Source organism: Aricia agestis, chromosome 1 (genome assembly GCF_905147365.1).
Source record: "Aricia agestis chromosome 1, ilAriAges1.1, whole genome shotgun sequence".
Classification (NCBI taxonomy): domain Eukaryota; kingdom Metazoa; phylum Arthropoda; class Insecta; order Lepidoptera; family Lycaenidae; genus Aricia; species Aricia agestis.
This window is the reverse complement of record NC_056406.1, coordinates 17,141,805-17,164,365: the sequence shown is the minus strand read 5'-3', so window position 1 is coordinate 17,164,365 and position 22,561 is coordinate 17,141,805. Positions and strand designations below refer to the sequence as shown.

Here is a 22,561-nt window from a genome sequence, read left to right as displayed (position 1 = left end):
TGACAGACACGCGAGTAAGTACGCGGACTTATGGCTCAACGACCTTACGCGCCTATGTGTCACCTATTGCCGCGTAAGTTCGCCGTCTTGGAATTTTGCTCGTAGCTCGTACGTCTGGCAGCACTGCGAGTCGTGAGCCGCGAGCCGTCAGGCAATGTTGCCAACACGACTGATACAAAATTTGCTAAAATACTGTTAAAATTTACTGTAATTAATGCTAAAAATTATGCTAACATTTTTCAGTCAAATAAAACGGTTTTTAATTTTAAATCTTTAATAATCAACAAAATCTCCATTTATTTTATGTTGTCAAACAAAATATTAATTTATTGGTTTTCATCGAAAGCTGATGCTACTGATGTACCTACATGTAGACGTAGAAAATTCATTGTCCAAACTATAAAAAATCTCCTTGGTACCACGAAGTTAATATACCTAGCGAGCTGTCAAACGAAACCGAAATTGGTTTTCATCTGTGTGAAAAATATGTACGTACGTATACACTTAAACTTTTCGATTTAGTTTCTTCTTATTCGTTTTTAAAACGTAATATGATAATATTATTCCTAAATAACACAAAGCTTCTTCCGACGAAGACATGGTAACCCAGTGTACTGTGTCACCGACGCAAGCCGAGTAAGTTCGCGGACTTAAAACCCGCGTACTTAAAGTTTGTACGTCTATCACCGACGCGAGCTGAGTAAGTTCGCGAACTTAAAACCCGCGCACTTTAAGTTCGTACGTCTGTCAGGCACTAAAAACTTCTATTTGCTACATTTTTAAATTAATAGAATATTGTTGCCCGCAATAATATTATATTATATTATACTCGACACTTATGGCCATGGTTAAATAGCCGAAGTGCCATAATAAGAAAAAAAATGTCAAACGTGCCCAATGATTGTATATTTTGATAAATGTCAAAACGAGAATTAAATAAAAATTGTGTTTTCCGAGATAAGACATATATAGCCATAAATTGTTTGGTAAAATAATAAATATATGACTAAGATTAATCATGACTGACACTCCCGATATGTCGGAGATCCTTGACAAAAATCTTGAAGACATTGAAATTCAAGAGGTCTTGAAAAATGGTACTGATCTTAGGGAATACGCATTACAAGTAGACAAAAATATTAAAGAAGCTGAAAAAAAGTCTGTAGCCGATTACCTAAAAGAAAGTGAAAACATTGGAATACTCCACAACAAAATAGAAGATTGTGATTCTATCTTAGCAAAAATGGAAAGTATGTTACTGGTTTTTGAGGTCAGTTTTATTGTAGAGTTTTATCTTTTTATCTTTGCAATATTAAAACTTAAAACTGCTTTTATTGACCAATATACCTTGTACTTTCAGAATGACTTGGGAAGTATAAGCAATGAGATAATCAGCTTACAAAAACGATCTGTCAATATGTCTGTTCAGTTGACCAACAGACAAGCTCTTAAAGGACCTTTATCTTCGTTTATTGAAGACATGGCCGTGTCTGAAACTCTAATATTGTAAGTAGATTAGAAAAGTAAATGTATATACAAGTAATACCCCGACCGAATTTGGAGATATGCGGTTTTTCATTTCCATGATACACACACCAAAATAACTTTGGTTTAGGTTACTTTATTCATAACAATGTAAATTGTTTTACTTTTCAACATTTTTCTTCTGAATGATTGTTTTCTGTAGACCCTGGACCCTATTAATGCTTTAATTCCCAAGCGGTCGAATTTGACTATGAAAACAATAGATTTCCAGGAACCCAAGATCGTGGGATTAAACATATATTATATGTATTTATATGGAAATTTCAACCCCAACTTACGCAAATTCAACTAACGCGCAATCGCTCGGTCCCACCTATCGCGTAAATCCGGGGTATTACTGTATTTGGTGCTTAAAGGTATAATACTGAATAACTAACTTTAAATTATTTAATTACAGTGGCATAAATAATGTTCCTGTTATTGATAAAGAGTTTATGGTACAATTGGCCATACTTAACCAAAAACTAAACTTTGTTAAGGAACAAGATTTCAAAGAAACTAAAGCTTGTCATGACGTAAAAGATGTTTTAGAGAAACTCAAAATTAAGGCTGTTTCGAAGATACGGACATATCTCTTGGAACAAATATACAAATTTAGAAAACCAATGGCAAACTATCAAATCCCACAAAACGCAATGCTTAAATACAAATTCTTCTTTGAATTTATATTGGCCAATGAAAGAAATGTGGCACAGGAAATTTGCAATGAGTACATCGATACACTGAGTAAGGTGTACTACTCTTATTTTAAGTCATATGCATCCAGATTGGACAAGTTAAAATATGAGGAAGTACCAAGCAAGGATGACTTAATGGGCATAGAGGATGGCTCAAAGGGAGGTTTCTTTCAGAAGTCTAATCTGCGTAATAAAAGCACTATTTTTACAATTGGCAACAGGGGAGATGTTCTGGCACAGCAGTTGGAGGCACCAATTATTGTACCACATGTTCAGCAAAAAACTAGGGTATGTTTGTTTATCATAATCTAGTATCCAAGCAATAATTACTGAAACAAACAAAATATATGATTAGAAATATGATATGAGTGACCGGAATTATTATTTGTTGCAAAATATATTTTTAAATGTTTTACTGATTAAATTGTCATTTTTAAATGTTTTACCTAAAACAAAGATTTATTATGTATGTATATTGTATGTATATTCATTCATTATAGTAAAAATAAAACTATGTACATGTGTACACCATGTATAGTTTTATTTTAGTGTATTTAAGTGACATGTGTGTATATTATATGTGTACACAATTTGGTTATTTTTAATAGTAATTTGTGTAAATGTTTTTATTTTTTCTTTTACAGTACTCCTATGAAGCCCTATTCAGAAGCTTGCAATATGCACTAGTTGACAACAGCTGTAGAGAATACTTATTTACAACAGAATTCTTCCATGTCAAGGGTAGCCATGCTCAAGAACTTTTTGATAGGATACTGGGCAAAACACTGTCATTGCTTGTGGTATGTATCTCATGAAATTATAACATATTGTATTTTATAATAAAACCTAATACATTTTTTCTGGCATTCACAAATTGTTGTAATTCTTGTAAAAATTTAATTTAAATATCAATATTTTAATCCCTTTTCTAGTTTGAACAATATACTTTTTTTCAGAAAAATGTGGAAAACTATGTCTTGGAATGCTATGATTGTCTGGCATTATTTTTGTGTATTCAGCTTATAAATAGATACAGATGGATGTGCCACAAGAGAGCTGTAGCTGCCTTAGATAGGTAAATGAAATTTTGTTTTAATATTAAAATAATAATTGCTGAAAAATATATAAATAATGATATTTTTTATCTTGTTTTAGTTACTGGGAGTCGTTGCTCTCTGCTTTAGGTCCTAGACTTGAATATGTGCTGAAGTTGAATATCCAGAGCGTAAGGGACTGTGATCCAGCTAAGCTGTCTAACAAAGAGTTGGGGCCACACTATGTAAGTTGATTAAATTATAAATGAATCCATACTAATATTAGAAATGCGAAAATGTGTGTCTGTCTGTCTGTTACCTCTTCACGCAAAAACCGCTGAACCCAATGGGATGAAATTTGATGTGCGATACATTAAATCTCGTAAAAGGACACAGGATACATTTATTCCGGGAAAATTTACGGTTCTCTTGCGATAGATGCAATTTGGCGCAACGGAGTTGCTTGTGTCATCTAGCAAGTTATATCTTATTCATTTATAATTTCTTAAATTATAAACTTCATACAAACTTGATTTTAGATCACACGTCGTTATGCAGAATTCTCAGCGGCTATGCTCAGTCTTAGTGAACAGTTTCCATCAGAAGAATTGAGTAAACTTCTGTCTATTCTTCAAGACGAAGTTCATTGTTTCCTTTTAAAAATGGCCGCAGAGTTTCCACAAAGAATTCAGCAGCTTATATTTTTAATAAATAATTACGACATGGTCCTAAGCATATTGATGGAAAGAACCAGAGACAACACAAAGGAGGCCGAAAGCTTTAGAGATCAGTTGCAGGCGAGGAGCTCCGAGTATGTGGAGGAAATACTGAGCCCCCATTTTGGAGGACTCATGCAATTTGTCAAGGAAGGAGAACAGCTACTGGAGAGCGACAAGAAAGCGGAGCTAGCTAATCTAGAAAAAAAATCACTGACTCTAGTGGCTTCGTTCTCTTCGAGGTGGAAACAAAGTCTGGAAGAAATCCATAGAGAAGTTTTAGTGTCCTTCCCGAACCTCGTAACGGGATCAGGACTGCTGCAAATGGCTCTCACAAACTTTGTTCAGTATTATCATAAATTCGTCAAACTGTTGACTCCAAATGCGAGAACGCAACTAGTGAATATTCACGTAATAATGGTTGAGATAAAAAAATATAAAACTAATTATTAGACCATAATAAGAAATATTGTTCATTGAGCGTTTAAATAAAATTTATTGCTCATTGATTCTGATATCTGGTACTAAACCAAAATGTGATTAAAATGGAGTTCATATAATAATGTTTACTGATGATGGGTGTTATAAGACCGAAATTATCTTCGAAGACCGTTAAAATAGATGATTTTGTTTTTTATAATTTAGAATGGTACTTTTGGAGATAATAGTGTGTATGTCCAATATTAAAAGCTACAAACTCACTCTCGGAGATAATTAATCTTTGTTTAACTTTAATGAAGATTGTAAATCTATACTTCCATAGTAATACATAAAACATACTATCTGTTACCTCTTCACGCTCAAACCGCTGAACCGATTTTGCTGAATTTTGGCATGGAGATATTTTTAGTAGTCTAGTATTATTTGAATGAAAGTTATGTATAATGTAATCGTTAAATCTCTAAGTGCAGCGGTACAGCTACTTTTGGTATTGTGTTCTCAATTTTCAACTTATGTTTAGTTTGTACATATTTTTGTTAGGTTGTAAATTTAAACTTAAGTATTTTTTTTAATATCAGTCAAAAATTACCGTATCTTATAGTATAGCCAATTTAAGGGTTTTATTTTAATTTTTAGTCTACACCTTGTAAATATATTGTGATCTGAGCTCAATTTTTGGGTAACGTGATTACAAAGAAACATTCCATTAAGTTATTGAGTATTTTAAATGAAATCGTATTACATATGTAAATGAAGTGCCTGTTACTTCATTTCGTTTGAATTTACCACATAATAAATTTTGTGTAATATTATCTGTGAATCTATGGAGTTAAGTGACATTGACATTTGACAGGACTACAGCACATGTATTAGGGATGGACATTTAAAATATACATCGATGTTTTTTTCGATGTAATGCATCGACCGGTCACATCGATGGTAATACGATGTATTGAGAAATACATCGATGTTTCTTAAACATCGATTGTTTTCGCCATGACGTATTTTAGGTTAGGTTAGGCCTTAATTAAAACAAAAATATGTATTAATAAAAGCAGGAAATATATTTATTCAAATTCAAAATCACACAGCCAACACATTTTTTTTTACATATTCCAATATTTTTTGTCAATGCTATGTAAAAATAAAAGTTTACTTAATCTTTTCCCCTTCAATCGGTTCCTCCGTTCAGTCAAAACTAGCCCTGCCTGTGAAAAAAGTCTTTCTGAAGGTACTGACGTGCCAACTATTGTCAAATACTTGAAAGCTATTTTGTACAGCTTCGGGAATTGTATTTTATAATCCCTCCAGATTTCTAACGGATTTTCGTTCAGTCTTCCAACAGGACTTCTGAGATAAACTGAAAGTTCGTCAGACAAAACATCTTCAGATTTGTTAATTTTCCAGTTACGATGCACTAACTTATGGTGATCAGTCCATAATGAAAAGACCTCTTCATTTTTATCAGATTTATCAGAATCTGACTCAGGTTCTTCATTGCTTTGCAAATTCTTCTTCATTATATCCTTAATTTTCGAAACAGCATTCGAACAAGCTATTGCATCATTGAAATGTATTCTTTTGAACCGTGGATCTAGAATACTTGCGATAGCAAGAGCACTCACATGTTCTATAGAACCCATTCTTTTATTTATTTCATTAATAGCAAGTTTTTGCACCTCCTTCGCTACGGGATCTTCTATAACAGCTGAAGTTATTTTAGAGAGCATGCAACGAACTAAGGGAATAATTTTACTACTTGTGCAGTATTTATCACCCGAAATTTCTTTTGTAGCCGCTTCCAAGGGTCGCAACACCACGATGACAGACGATACAGTAGATATATCCGATGCACTGAGCATTGCAGGTGCTCTGGGGTGGCGGAAGAGAATATCATTTATGACACTGCGGAGTTCTAGAAATCTTTGTAACATATAGTATGTACTGTTCCAACGAGTATCCACGCTTTGTATTAATTTTACCCCAGCAGGAGACTCCATAGCCGCAGCAGTGGCTTTACGTAACTCGTCACTAGCTACGCAACTCTGTTTAAACCAAGTCACTATTGTTTTTACTTTAGAAACAATGTTTCTCCACTCAGTACACATCATTGTGCCTTCAGCTACCAAATTCAAAGTATGGGCAAAACATGGGATATGTTTCCTTCTACCGAACGCTAATTCGATCGCCTTTACTATATTGGCTGCGTTGTCAGTAACAACAGCCGTTACATTCTCTTGGTCTATTTTCCAGTCTTGGCATACCTTTAAGAGAATTTCAGAAAGATAATCTGATGTATGTCTTTCATCCAATTCGTACACGCCTAAAGTGATTGAGTATAGTTCAATGTCTATTCCGAAATGCGCTGTGATGCCCAAAAAACTTTTCATATTTAAGGTATCCGACCAAATATCCGTTGTTAGGGTTATATCTTCTATAGAGGATAGCATTTTTTTAATTGTCTCTGAAATTACTTCATATTTATCGTCCAGCCAGCGTCTTAGAGTTGTTCTACTCGGGAGTTTATATTGAGGAGCAACTGTTTTCATTAGAGTTCTGAAGCCTTCGTTTTCAACAATTGAGAAAGGCTGATGGTCTTTGCAAATCATGAATAATAAACAGTTGTTCAGTTTCCTTGTCTTCTGTCCAGATTCTGAGTAAGAAGAAATATCTTTAAAGGCGGCCTGTATTGTTTTCTGGCGTTTTAAAGGGGTAACGTTTTCTTCTAAGTCTAAATCAATAGTTTCATTTACGGTTTTCGGTAACGGCTCACAGGATCTTTTATTGCCACTGCCACTTGTACTAGGAATCGGTTCAGATTGAAGTAAACCATCATCAATGTTATCGTTAGGCGTTACCTTGGTATTTAGAGGATTCGATATTTCTTCTGCATTTAATGTATTTTGTTTTGGCTGAATTTCAAGATAAGCAGCCTTATGAACATTACGAACGTGCCCAATTAAGTTCGTAGTATTTCCAGCAGACTTAATTTCCTTTTGACATAGTTTGCATTTCGTTTTCTTATCATCAATTTTGTTAAAGAACTGCCAAACTGAACTTTTTTTCTTGGGTCCCATTATAACTGAAAGTTAAAAAAATAATACTTTATAGCACGGTTTACGGGGTATTTATAATAATACCTATTTACTGCCTAGTAAAATACAAATATGTTTATGCCGCATCATAATCGATAATATAGTATCGATAACTTGGAATCACTACGGTAGGTAGTATTTCAGGGTAAAAATATAACCTTCCAATCAAATCGTATTACATTGCGAAATTAATGCAAACTTCGTAACGTAATCTTCTCTTTTATATGTTAATTAGTTATATGCACGCGCAGTAAAACGTAAAATATTTTCAACATAAGTAATTACTTTCTACTTTTTGACAACAAAACAATGTGATATTACCAGTAAAATTTCGAACCCATTATCACTAAATACATTATTCTGTTTATTAATACACATACCTGTTGATAAATCAAAGTTTCTTTTTAGTTTCAAACAAAGCAAACACTTGTATCGTATTAAAACACAACACACGTTTCCACAGCAGAGACTCGGTCGGCCATATTGTTTTTTTTTTTTTTTTTCATATAATGGCACTTCGGCTATAACCATGGCCAGTGTCGAGTATAATATTATGGCGGGAAAACAATATTCTTTATACAATTTTTTCTATATTATCGTCAGGTCAGTCAGGTCTAAAGTCTAGTCAAAGTCTAAGTATAAAGTCAATACAGTCAAGAAGTCAAGTCGGTCGATTCAGTAAAGTGGTAGGACGCTTTACTGAAACTTTTGATGGAGTTTTGGAGGGAACACAAAAAAGCACGTTTCTGGTTATTACATCACTTTCCCACACTTGTGCACGATAATGAATATTTAATGGTTAATGTCCTACCAATATTACACATTAAAAACCCAGATAACACAATTTTAGGAAAATAATATAAAAACACAACATCACTCTTTCACGTTCTTCCAAAAACTCGGCCATATTGTTGTTTTGTTTTGTTGGTTTAATTTAAATACTTTTAATTTTGCTATACCGGCTCCGCGGCAATGGAAACATAGCCAATTCAGCCTATAATAACTGATAGGCGCGTTTGTTATATTGGCAGCACTGATTATAACGTTTCGTTTCACTCATAGTATACTCATTCCTAATTTGCTTGGTCGATGTATCGAATGAAAAACATCGATATATATTCGATGTTGAAGTATTAACAATACATCGGTTTATACGATGCATCGTTACTATACATCGAGTGTTTTAAATAAATCGATGTATATCGTCCATCTCTAACATGTATTCTCTTTGGCACATGTAAAATAGAAAGAAAGGTTAGGATCTAATTTAGTGAGAATTATATTTTAATACTTAGAAATTAATACAAACGGGTAAAGCAATAGCTTTAAATGTTGTTTTCTCTTTTCAGGTAAATTTTCTTTGTATTCAGTTATAATTGATTAATCTAAGTTTTGTAAAGTGTAAACCTGTATTAACTTAATAAATTAAATATTATTAACACGAATGAAGTGTTTTATTTTAAAAATACGTGTGTATACATATAATTACATAGTGGATTAATGTGGCCTTAAAGGTAGGTAATATTATTATTTTAAATTAATAGATTAAACAATTACTAACGCAGATTTGACACAATCCTTTAATTAAAGTTGATTAATTATTAAGTTTCTGAGTGTTAAGCTGGGAACAAATTATCGGACGTTTTCATAGGTCGCGGCAGCTGACGGATGCGGCTTAATCTTTCTATCTGATACAAAATACACTAAGGGCGTTCGCTGCGCCCGGTGCGGCAACCCGCGAGGCGTGCTCGTTTCATCCTATAGAAAAGCGCCGCGTTGAGGCGGGTCAGTCTGTATGGCGCGGCCGGGCACTCTCAACGCAGCGAACGCCCTAAACTGTGCACCTTGTCTGACATAAGTCGCGGACGCGACCTTGAGCATTCGGACGTCCGAACAGAATCTGGCTGGCTGGATGTTTTTTCATCCGCGGACGTCCACGGATGAACCGTGCACATTATTAAGCCGCATCCATCAGCTGCGACTTATGGATGCGTCCAATAATTTGTAGACAAGGTAGGTTTTTTTTAATTTTTTTTATTATAAAATTGGGGCCGTCTATGGACTGTTCGTCCATATCCTTTTTTTGTTATTTATTAGACAAGGTAGGTTAAGACTTATGATAAGATTATAAAATTTATAAATAAAACAAAAAGTAACGAAAAATATCTCACTTTTTATTTTTATACTTCCAAAATGAAGTAGCTTTACAAAAATCACAGAACTATAATATTAAACACAGACACAAGTTTATATAGGTACTTACATATTATAACATAGTCATAAATAGTCCAAACATTATATAAGTTACTTACTAAAACATGCTTAAACAGTCACAGACCAAATACTAGACTATGTACATAAGGAACCAAAATGTAGCACGATAATATTGTAATGACATAGAGGTGCCTTCGACTAGGCGGCTTATCATAGTAAATACACTTAAGTATTAAACAGCTATGTTTAGTAAAATTAATTAAAGGTGCTTATGGATACTTAGCATAATATATTACAGTTTTTTTTTTGTAATTTAGAAAGTAGTATTCCACTTTCTATCTTAGATTCTAATATATTTATTATTTACAATCTTAAGTGTCACATTTTAAAATCGATATATTATTTTATAAAATAATATAAACACCCTAAAAATGGTAGAGATCAGGTGTAGGACCGCGCATGATCTCTCACTCGATGTGTCGATCATATTATGTCACTGGATTATATTATTATAAACTCAATTTTAATAAAAACGAAACTATCGCCGGAACCAGAAACAAAAACAATAATTATTATTTATTTATTTAAGGTCTTTAGAACAATATAGCTTTGATCTTTTAATCGGGTACTTAGAATATTTCTATGTAAACTTAATTAACTAGCCTTGCTGAAATAACATTTTTGGTAAAATTTTAGTCCATGTCTTTATAGGCTTCTCAGTCACAAAGTCTTTTATAACTTTCTCAAACTCCTGAGAAACTTTCTCCGGTTCCCAGTTCAGAAGTGCTTGAGTTACTCTGAAATGATTCTGTCTGCTCATGAAGATCAGGCTTGTGAAAATGGCTTCCTTCATACTGTCAGTGGCTGAAATATTAGCAAAATTTAGCATTTTTTAGTTGCAGTATTTTTATTGTGCTTATTTAAGCATTTTTATCATCTGATGATATATGAAAAAATAAATATTTTTATCATTAAGTAGACAATAAAAATATATATTTTGGTAAGTATTATTAAAGACTATCCTATACATATACACTCATTCTGTAACAATAATATTATATGCTATAGTAAAAAATTAACATAACTTACGATTTTGATCAAGCATATCCATTAACTGATTTACAATTATCTCACTATGCACTTTCATATCCATGGGGTAAGGCTTTACTAGCGGTCCCAGCATGCTAACAGCAAACTGCTTTGAAACATCTGAGCATTTTTCTTTCTCTATGATTGGTAGTAGCATATTTTTTACAATGTTCTTCTGGCACCAAACTGCACCCCGTCTTTTCGCTAATATTATTAAAGCTGTCCTTAGAATTTTTTTCTCAATCAACACATCTGGAACAATAGTAATTTGTAACAAGTTGCAACATGGCTTACAACAAATAGTTCTTTTTTTAAATAAATTAAGCATAAATGTACTATCATTATCAGAGAGATTGATTCATAGGCAGATAGCGGACCTACGTATTTTCATATTTTGGTCACGTTTATGCCATGTCGCGTATATATTTACCCAGCCGACAGATGATGACTTACGGCCGTTCCCAATATTTAATCTATCTCTGGTTTTGCCCTACTAAAGATAGGAATAGCTCACATTAGACATATATTTTATGTCAATTCAATGGTAACTGCGATCGGTTGTATGTCAAACCAGAGATAGATTGAATATTGGGAACGGCCGTTACAGTACTCCCAAATTAATAAAGGCTCCATTCCACCGCGGCGCACGCTGTGCACAGCGACGCGCACGCGTGGACGTGCACGGATTTATTTCTTTGACTACGTGGGTCAACGTTTCCACTGCAGCACAAACACGTTACTTACGACTATGTACACGCTTCCGTGTATCCCGTGCATACAGGTCAGTTAACAAGAGCTGGCACGATCAACACATTTAGGCTGCGTTTAAACTGAAGCGGAGCGGAGCTTAGCGGTGCCCGAATTGACCAATCGTGCTATTCCAGCAGAATGACAGCGAAGCGGAGCGAAGATTTCGAACATGGTGATTGGTCAATTCGGCACCGCTAAGCTCCACTCCGCTCCGCTTCAGTGGAAACGCAGCCTTAAACATTGCGCTTGTGTAGTGTCTGTGAATAAGCGCGTTGCGTGACGTCGTACAGCATACGCATCATAAAAAGTCTGCCCGTCTTTCTCGCGCGCAGTCTATCTTATGAGTGTGAAGGGGACAGTTATTGTTTTCCTTATGCTACTGTTTATAAATACAGTGTGATGTTACAAGTCGGTAACGTATGATCGGCGCGCGGCCAGGGTTCGGAACCGTACGATAATTATCGTACACATAATAATTTTGTGCATACGCACGATGTACGATAGCATATTATTAACGTACGAAGATTATACGATAATTTTTATCATAATGCAAACATATTATATTTTTAAACATACTGTATAGTGAAATTGCATAAGTGTGAGCACTGTGAACGTGCCAGCTTTAGTTAACTGATCTATAGCATGCGTAGCGTGGCCAGCGTTGAGCTACGTATTCACCATATTCAAGCAAGCTACGTGAGTCAATTCGTGCGTAGCGTGTCCGTGGGTTGCAGACTGCAGTGGACACAGTCACATATATTTTCTTACAAAGCGAAGCTTGACGCACGTGCGTAGTCTCTCCGTGCGCCGCGGTGGAATGGAGCCCTAATGCGCATGGAAATCTTCGCTAATTGTCGTAATCACGAAAACATCCGAATCTATGAAACTTGCATTTTGCACCTTGTTCAAAGGAAATAGAAGTAAATATCATATAGTCGGTGGCTTTCCGCTGTCGCCGGTCACCGGGAAGCCATCGCGGCGTTACCATGGTAACTTCCAAGCAACATCAGACGCCTCTACGTCGCTGCAAAGCGCTGTTTTTCTTAAAGTTAAGTTTATGTAAAATTTACCTTTAATTTCTTTAACTGCATTCATAAACATTTCTAAAATTTTTGCCTCAGTCATTTCTGTGATCTTGTAGAAATACTTATGCTGTAGTATATTTCTAATGACATCTATTTTCTTAAATTTGTCCTCGCACTTGTAAAAATGTAATAAATAAACTAAACAAGTTACAAGGGGTGATTTTGCTGAAACACAAAATAAGTATTTTTAATACACCGTTTTAAAAGTAATTAAAATAACTACATAATAAATCATAAAATACATAAATACATTCTTTGTTATATAGAAAAGTAACTTTTGGCATCGTTTGTGATGTCGTCGGGCCACAGCCCACAGACAAACAAATGTATAATTTGGGTGAATGCCAAAGTTTTGGTTGAACACTAAACTATAAATTTTATACGTACCCATGCCCATATGCGCCAAAGGCAAAACGTGCATCCAAACTTCTAAACAATTTTTAACGACTGTCACTGCCTTGAAGGACATACAATACATAGCGTCCAAGAGAAACAGCCTCAGCCTATACTTGAGACCGAAATATCTGCACACTATAGCATAGAAGTGGGACATACTCTCAATGATTTCAAACTCGGGTGTTCTGTTTAATTGGAAAAGACAAAACTCTATGTTTTCCAATATACTTTCAACTATATTGGAATGGTCCTGTTTAAGCTGCCTAATCACGAACAAAAGAATCTGCTCAGACTTTGTCATAGGAGGTGCTGGGGGCGTGTTCATTAGTTTGAACATCTCTTGTTTTCTCATAGGTTGTTTTAAATATTTCATAAAACCTGTGATGAACATTTTAATAGGATATTTTTGCAAATCTTCCACGAGCTTCTTCATTCCTTGATTGATTTTATCTGCAGACATCTGTAAAATTTGAGCTATATCTTCTTCCAATTTAGTGCATATGGTATTTGACACTTGCTCTGAAAATACAAAACAATAACATTCATGAAATATTTCTTTTCACTTTAACATTCTCACTTAGTTTAAAAAATAACTAAGAAGAAAAAAAAATATGAAATGACTCTTACCTGAAACTTTATAGGTGCCAAACCGAATAGATTGTTTACCATATTTATCTATTGATTTACAAAGAATACTGTTTTTGGGGTAAGTGAATGTAGTTTTGATACCACTCTTTTCGGTACAATTATTACTTTTGGCTGTCGTAGATATGTTTAAGTCACTATAATCAATAACATTGTTACTCTTATTCTGAAGTGTTTCTTCTTTACTGATTTTATCAAATTCAGTTTTATTCATTTCATTACTGTCGATATTTCTGCTAATGTTGAGATTGTTTTCACCACATGCGTTATTTATATTATCAATAACAGGCTCCTTTGCTTTAGAACTACGTAAAACTCTTTTCGGAATGGGTTCAACAAATTCATCACATAAATCCCGAGATCGTTTTCGCGATTGTGATGGTCTCTGTTTGGAATGGCAAGTATAATCTTTGTTGTATGCTTCTTTTATGCAACTTAAATCCACACTTGGCCCCTTGCTTTGACTTTGTGTGTTTGATTTACCCTGTAATTCTTCCTCGCTATAAAAAGTCTGAACTTCTGTTAGTTTCTCACAAGATTTGTCACGTTGGGCAATAACTAGTTGTTGTTTTTGTCTCAATGATGTGTCAGCTTCTGATTCAGAAAGCTTACTTTGACTTCTGGTAGTTCTTCTGTTATTTCTCATAGAATGACGCGGACTGTCACTTTTAGCTTCAATATTCTCTGCCTTTACTATTTTAGATTTAGTTTCATTAATTAGTTCTCTTGTGTTATTAATTGGTATATTATCATTATTTTCTATATTTTTAGTATTATTGACATTATCTGTTAATTGTTTCTCATTATTTATTTCTCCAACATTCTGACATTGACTTCGAGTTGTTCGCCTTACGGATGAATCCATTTCTTCTGAACCAGAATCTGGCTTTTGAACAGGTTCAAATTGAAGCGCATCATTTCCTTTCATTAATTTATCCATGTTATTTCCATGTAAGCTTGAAGTGTTATCATGTTTTTCACCACTGAATTGATTTATTTTCTTATTATTTTTACTTACCTTACTTTTTAATTTCATTTCTGCCATAATCTTAACAGCTTTTTCATATGCTAATTTATTTTTAAGTAACTTATCTGTTTCAGATCTTTTTACTGTGGAGACGACAGATTTCTTCTTACGTAATGATTTATTTTTTTCGTTTTCGGAAATTTTGTACTTTGGTAACATTTTGTGTCTTAATTTCTCTAACTTTGACAACTTTTTCTGTTTGATTGATTTAATTTTGTGATGTTGATCTTGAGTGTTGTTTCTTTTGTTATCGACGTTCACAGGGCTTACAATTCTTTCGGGGCTGACATCTCTAACTTCGCTTATATTATGATCAGAGTTAGTACTTCCATCATGACTTAGTATTGGGTCAAGCCGTTTGTTGATTATACTTCGGCAAGCTTTAGGTTTAGTAATGTTTGCATTCTGACGCATAATCTCTGACAACGATAGGTTTTCATCATTTATGTCCATTCTATCTTCTATAATATCTTGACTCAGTGATTCTGTTACTTGATCTGTGCAATTTTGACCCGATGATTTCATAGTTTCGTAATAGTTATTACATTCAATATTATTTTGTGTATGCATGTCGAATTCTTCTTCATCCCTATCAGCCTCGTTTTCACTATACGCATTTACGGATCCTTCATTTGCCCACTTATCGTCTATGGTTGTTAAAGGTAAAACTGTTAGTGCTTGTATAGAAGATTTCATGGTCTTTATTACTCTCTCCATAACTGCGTAATTGTTTCGTAACATTAAATGTTTTTTCTGTAACCTAATTATATTTTTACAGCATTTATGATCAGTGCATTTTTCTTGCGCAATCATATGTTGCTTTCTACATATTGAGTTTCTTGATTTTAATGGTGTTTGGGGTATAGGAGTTAACAGTCTATGTTCTAAGCGCATTGAACTAAAAATCATTTCTATTTCTTTATCATCATTAAACTTGCTACTTAAATTGTCACTATTGTTTTCTTCCAAACATTTTGTTTCTAGAGTATTATTTTCACAAATTTCTACAACAGCATTTGTTGATAAGTCCACAGATGAAACTTGTGGTAAGTTAATATTTTCAACGGCCAGTCTGGCATAGTTATTTTCTTCCGACATGATAAGTCCTCTCGAGAGTGATCGATTTTCCATATCATGTAATGCAGTATTTAAACCACTGAATGTGTCAGTGTTGTTTTTACCATTAACCTTTAGATCTTGATTACCAAATTTAATTGGGCTTAAAGATACATGCACTCTATCAATTCTTTGAATAGGACTAGTAGCAGAGTCCACCGTTTTGAGTTTATCTTCTGCTATTCCTGCTTCAGTGTTTAAAGAGAGTGACACATCCATCATTAAATCTTCAATAGTTATTTTGCAACTTGACTTACTTAGATCTAAAGAAGCATCCATGAGTTCAGGAATGGGGCTAGAAGCACAATCCACCATCTTTATTTTTTCTCTTATTGTTACTACTTCAGTGCTGAGAGGAATGTCTGTTATAAAATATTCAGGACTGCCTATTCTAGGTCTCGAATGTGTGTTTGCTTGCAGGCCAATGTCGTCACTGAGAAGGGCTATGTCGTCGAACATAAGAGGGCTTGTACCTCTATGTTCTAAAATACATGAAGTATTTGTTGAAGCATCTAAATATCTTTCAGTATTTATTTTACAACGAATATTTTCCAAACGCTCTGTTTTATGAGAATAATGATCAGGCATGTTAAAGAAGTTTCCTTGCAGACCAATGTCATCACTGAGAAGGGCTATGTCGTCGAACATAAGGGGGCTTGTTGCTTTATGTTCTAAATTACATAGAGTATTCGTTGAAGCATCTAAATATCTTTCAGTATTCATTTTACTATTGATGACTTCCAAATGCGTTGGATCATTGGAGCAATGATCAGGGCTGTTAAAGAACTTTCCTGAGTCTGAAAACGCAAGAGAAGAACCTCTACCTGTGTCTTCACTATCAAGTTCTGATTCATGTATTCCATTAGAAACTAGAAAAAATGTGCATAATCAATATTTTGTTAATAAATAAATAACCAACCAAAAAATCTTATTGAAATATTCTTACCGTTCGAAGCACAGTGCTCATGAATGTTTTCCTTAAACACCTTTAATGGTGCAGGCTGAAAATAGAAAAATAATTTTTGGCAAGAAAATAATATTAAAATCCTCTTATCATGCATCATCATCATAATACATGTTGTATCATGCAAGGAATTGATTCAGTCATACCTCGCATCCTTCAACAGCCTACCTAGCATACGCCAACGAGATATCTCACTCTACATGTTTTCTCGATGTTTGATGGTCTCTTCATCTCTATTGACCCTAGCATGACAAATATTTTTTCTCGCATACATCTATCATCGAAATAACACATTATTATAGAGTTTTGTCGAGATATGTCGAGATTTTGACATTATGAGATGAGTAGTTTTTAATTATCTCGAAAGTGAGATATCTCGTTGGCGTATGCTAGGCAGGCTGGGCTTGACATAACAAGACATAAATTCTCTGATGGAAAGTAATTCACAAAAAAAGATGGAAAGTAATTTTGTAATAGTGGTGGAAACAAGATTTGCTTTGTGGTCTCATAAAGCAAGCTTTTAGCTAACTTTTTACCACTAGGGACCATATAATATTATGTAAATGGATCCCCTACCATAATGACACTTAAATTTTAAATTCCAGATACCCAGAAGTAAGTAAATTATATGAGTGCTTTACCTTCTCCTCGTTGTTTTGATAAGGAGATAGTAATGTTTCATTTGATGGTGGAGGTGTAACTTCATCAAAAAAGTCAGCTTCGTCACTACTGTAATTATCACCAAGAATTTCATCATTCAATTCCTTCTCTTGTTTAGGCTTCTTGTACTTATTTAAAATAAGCCTATGCTCTTTCTGTAACTTTGCTGAAATACACAAAATAATTTAAAATATGTTTTGATTAAACTACATTACTTAATTAAAATTGGTAACAAAATACTTACTTTTACCCATAATAATATCCTTAAATAAAAGAATGTGTTTAAAAAATGTTTCATTTTTTTTCTTAAGTAAGGAGTAACCTTTTTCTTGATAGCCCTTCTTAAATCCGTGTTCCTTTATTTCCTTGCCCTTACTTTCCTTCTCCTTTTTCTTATCAAACAATTTATTTTCTAACAAAAGAGATTCAATTTTAAGTTCATTTTCTTTAACAAGCGACTGAAAAAAAAGGTTACATACTTAGTTAAAGCTTGTCTAATTTGAAATGACGCGCCCCACCACTAATTCTCTAATTGATATTTAAATGAAAATCGTTGTACTTTGTGAATCAGTCCCCTACGCATGAGCACAATACAGTAGAGTGTAAACCCTCACTAATCTGGCCTCTGGCTAATCCGGCGCCCCTTGTAATCTAACATGCCTATCACTGGTTAATTTAGGTTCATAAACATTACTTTGACCAATCTTTATTTAGGTACTAGGTAATTTTTTTGTTATAAATTATAATGCATGCAACGGTTAGGCTGGTTTTATTGTTAAGCGTTTCACAGCGCCGTTGGAGGGCGCTAAATCGCGCGACTTAGAAACGCAACTACTGTCTACTACCCCCATACATATTCGAACGCGCGGCGCTCCAATGGCGCTGCCGAAACGTTTAACGATAAAACCAGCCTTATAGTTACAGCTTGCTGATAAGTACCTAGGTTTAGAAAAAATGTTTGTAGTTAAGATAAAACCTTATCATTATGATTTTAAGGTATTGTAATGTGTAAAAATATAGACTCTATAATCTGACGAATTCGCTAATCCGACACGGCCATGCAAAAATTTTGGTTGGATTAATGGGGGTCTCCACTCTCCTGTATATTCCCTGTATGTTGTATAAATAAACTTGTTTGACAATACCTGTAATTGGTTTGCATGGCACTTCATAGCTTCACATTGATTCTGTGACAGTACATAATTAGATTCCAGTGCTTTGAATTTCTGATCCAATGTCTGAAGTTCCTGTAAAACAATAAAATATGTTACACTTTGAAAACATAATAATATTATTATATTTTTAATGTATGTCTATCAAGAGCAGTCAATGACAATATAGTGAACCTGTGTAATTTAGTTAGTTTATGTAAGGTGCAGCAGCCTGCAATTCATCTCTAAGCCTACCTTTGACTTGACATAAGTTGACCAAAAACCAAAAGTATTTCCTAGTCGGCGAATAGTCGGCAAAAAGCGCCGACTATCCGACTTTTTTTTTTTTACTATTATTCATTATTACATTTAAGAAAAACCATTCATGATTATTTTGAAATTAAGTAATAACTGATAAGAAATATCTATTGCTTTTCTAAAGAGATTTATTAAATAAAATTTGTATCTTAACGAGCTTTTGCCCGCGGCTTCGCTCGCGTTAAGAAGTATTATTATATACAAACTTTCATCCCCTATTTAAACCCCTTGAGGTTGGAATTTATCAAAATCCTTTCTTAGCGAATGCCTACGTTATAACAGCTACCTGCATGCCAAATTTCAGCCCGATCCATCCAGTGGTTTGGGCTGTGCATTGATAGATCACTATGTCAATCAGTCAGTCACCTTTGAGTTTTATATACAGGGTGTAACAAAAATAAGTGATAATACTTTTTTTATGCAATTATAATTTGCATACATCTAGTCGCATGTACACAAACACCATGCCAAAGTCTGCCGTACTGAAACGACATAAGATGCACGGTAATGCGGATGGTGTTAGGTTTATTTTTGTTACGGAATTTATATTCGTTCGCAGCACTCAAAGCCCGCGATAAAAGCTATGCAATAGCTTAAATTTTAAAATTTATTCTTATTTAAATAAAATACTCAGATTTTGTATTAACAAATTAGGTAATTATGTTACACATGATGTACAGTAAAAAATATATTCTGAAAACCATCAACTGTATCATGACGTTAACATAACCAAAGCACAATGCAACACATTCGCAGGCAGTATGAGACTTAGTCTGCAAATCAGCATGGCAGTAAACAAAGCTTTACGAAAAGATGAACCATGATGAACCAGAACCATGATCGGCTTGGCCTTAGTCGCCGATTAGTCGGTTTCTTTGCAACCGACTAATCGGCTAGTCGGCCAAAACAGACTTGATAGTTAATAAAGAATTCAATATTTTGACAAAAGAGTTTATAGAATAATAATTAGTTATCATTAAGAACTAGGAGAATGATAAACTAAGATTACCTTTTCTAAGATTGTACATTTCTCCAATGTATTCTTATAATCTATACAAACTCTTTTACATTCTTCTTTAGCCGAATTAAGCATGAGCTCAGATTGTTGTACAATTTCCTTCTTTGCTAGATACTTTTTGATAAGTGAACTGCAAAAAGATAAAATGCTCGCATTGAATACACACAATTTGGTGTAAATAAAAAAATATACAAATCAGAAAAACTTTTACTCTATCAGAAATTCTAATTAACTCAAGTAAAAAAGGTCAAAGGTAATCTATTTTTATAAAAAACTGAAACTTAATAATAGATACGGGTGAGGCCGCCAATTTTTGCTGATTTGGTACTAAATTATTGTGTTGGTAGCGTAGATACTTCTACTACAAGAAAAAGTGCTACTGTACATACTATAAAATAGTAGCAAATTTTTATTTCAACGCTACCATAATGTTGACAAAATCAAACTTATCTCTGTAAATAATACACAATGTGGTTTGTATTATAGTCCCAAACATGGCGCTTTTGAGGTAATAGCCGTTTAGATAAGTATTCATAACATATCCAATTTATCTTCAAATATGTCATACTTACCGCTACAGCGACAGTTGAAGTGCACCTCTTCCACAGAGGATGGCACATTTTAAGCTATTTTCTTACCTTTTTTTGTGTTTAATCTATACATCTATATACATATAAATAAAATTGGAGTCTGTTTGTACCGTTTTTTAGTACATGCATATGAATGTACATACGGTACATATACCAAAATAGCACTTTTTACAATTTTTGTCTGTCTGTATGTCTGTCTGTTTGTTCCGGCTAATCTCTGAAACAGATTTTAACGGGACTTTTTTTGGCAGATAGCGGATATAATAAGGAGTAACTTAGGCTACCTTTTAACCGAATTTCAATAAAGGAGGAGGATAAATTTTAAATTTTTATATTCGTTCATACATATTTTGTAATTTCAACTTTTAGCTAGCGCGATGCTTGAGATAATATATCAGCCTGCAGACATACTACTATAATATAAAAAGGCGCAGGTAGACAGCCCGGCAGTTCAGTTCGTTTCGAGCTATCATCAAGGCGACTTCGGAGTGAACACAAGTGATCAATAGTGAGTGAACCAGTGAAACCTGCGACTTGGCTACGACCTAGGACAGTGATAGTGCTTAGTGTTTTGGACTTAGTGCTAAGTGTTGTGACCTAGTGTGTGCTTGTGTGACCTGGACTTAGTGAATAAAGTCTTCAAGAGAGTCAGCAGGTCTTTCTCTCCAATTCCTTCGAACCCTAGCACGTAACAATAATATTATTGCCGCGGACGCAGTCGCGGGCAAGAGCTAGTTGTAAATAAATTTTTAGAATATTATGATTTTAACCTAAATAATTCTAATGCATTTTTGAGTGCTTTATTCTCTTCGTTAGAATCAGTTTTCGAATATAAGATAAACACAATAATTTTTAAAATACCGAGGGCGGAGAAAAAATATTACCAAATCAGCAAAAATTGGCGGCCTCACTCATAAATTATTAGTGTCCATACGCATAAATATAATAATGGCATTATTTAATACTTACTCTGTAGCAATAGTTTTCCTCTTAGCCATTAAAATCGCTTTACGTAATTTATTATTTGGCTGAAAGAACAGAATATTACAACACCAAAAACATACATAGCAGAAATAATAATATTATTGTGAAAACATTATTTTAAGTGTATTCTTCTATGTCACACTGATGAGTGATCACAATTTAATACAAATTATTTCTTTTAATAACGTGTCTATATGCAACAAAGCTGAAAAAATATTATGTTTTATTTGAGGTATAATAACCTAAAACTTACCATGACATTTTGAACTGGTTGCTGAATAAAATTAAGATCAAAGTCAAATGCTTCTTCAAAACTAGGTTCCATTTTTAAGGATAGTTAAAAAGCTTAAAATAAAATATAATTAATCGGCACACATTGCATAAAAACTGCAATTATACTCCAAAACTAACAAAACACACCCGGCGCGCCATTATAACATTTGGACATTTTCTACCAAAGATAAAAAATCATAAATAGTAGAGTTAACCAAAGAGAATATATAACCATAGAGAAAGGTTAAAAGTCTACAAAAATATAAATGCTATTGAACATTGAGGTACTATAATAGATAAAGTATTATAGTATAGATGTAGTCTTAGCCCGTCATCGCGTGGCCATTTGTGCTTATTTTCATACAAGTAGTGTGCGTTTATTTTCTTGAATATTTCTATTTGTCGATTATTTCGAAGCACATACCTATACTACGTAACCTACTTTTTAAGATTTTTTGACTACTCCCCCCTCCCCTGGTGACCACGCGTAGTATATGCCAACCCCCCCCCCCCCCCCGTTGACGTTTCTCTCGGCGAAATTGACTACGTGACAAAAGTCTAGCCCCCCCCCCCCTCTTTGACCGAGCGTAGTATTTTGAAGACCCCCCCCCCCCCTAAATGGGTCACGTAGTATGGGTATATTCCCTTATGATACAGGAAAGAAAGTCAATTAGTTCATAATATCGATTAACTAATAGTTCAAGTGATGAGAATCTATGAATATATACACACGAAAAAAGCTATGCAATTTTTTGATTTGACATTATAAGCAT

At 34.0% G+C, this 22,561-nt stretch overlaps 3 protein-coding genes across 3 annotated transcripts; 1 reads left to right on the top strand and 2 right to left on the bottom strand.

Annotated features, from left to right (window-relative positions):
• The first annotated feature begins 936 nt into the window (after window positions 1–936).
• Window positions 937–5,139, top strand: LOC121731167 (vacuolar protein sorting-associated protein 52 homolog). Its single transcript, XM_042120525.1, has 7 exons — window positions 937–1,270; window positions 1,361–1,506; window positions 1,943–2,510; window positions 2,867–3,022; window positions 3,179–3,297; window positions 3,378–3,501; window positions 3,796–5,139. The coding sequence occupies exons 1-7, from the start codon at window positions 1,019–1,021 to the stop codon at window positions 4,423–4,425; spliced, it is 1,995 nt and encodes a 664-aa protein (XP_041976459.1). The 5' UTR covers window positions 937–1,018; the 3' UTR covers window positions 4,426–5,139.
• Window positions 5,140–5,611: 472 nt separating this feature from the next.
• On the bottom strand, window positions 5,612–7,490 carry LOC121732141 (E3 SUMO-protein ligase ZBED1-like). The gene is made up of 2 exons (XM_042121959.1): window positions 5,674–7,490; window positions 5,612–5,621 (listed from the first exon to the last, which is right to left on the bottom strand). Exons 1-2 carry the CDS (start codon window positions 7,488–7,490, stop codon window positions 5,612–5,614), a joined length of 1,827 nt encoding a protein of 608 aa, XP_041977893.1.
• Window positions 7,491–9,699: 2,209 nt separating this feature from the next.
• LOC121731100 lies at window positions 9,700–21,947 on the bottom strand. Its single transcript, XM_042120440.1, has 12 exons — window positions 21,769–21,947; window positions 21,501–21,559; window positions 19,933–20,071; window positions 18,600–18,701; window positions 17,699–17,912; window positions 17,436–17,620; window positions 16,777–16,831; window positions 13,670–16,699; window positions 13,034–13,561; window positions 12,632–12,811; window positions 10,812–11,063; window positions 9,700–10,586 (listed from the first exon to the last, which is right to left on the bottom strand). Exons 1-12 carry the CDS (start codon window positions 21,838–21,840, stop codon window positions 10,381–10,383), a joined length of 5,022 nt encoding a protein of 1,673 aa, XP_041976374.1. The 5' UTR covers window positions 21,841–21,947; the 3' UTR covers window positions 9,700–10,380.
• Window positions 21,948–22,561: the final 614 nt, after the last annotated feature.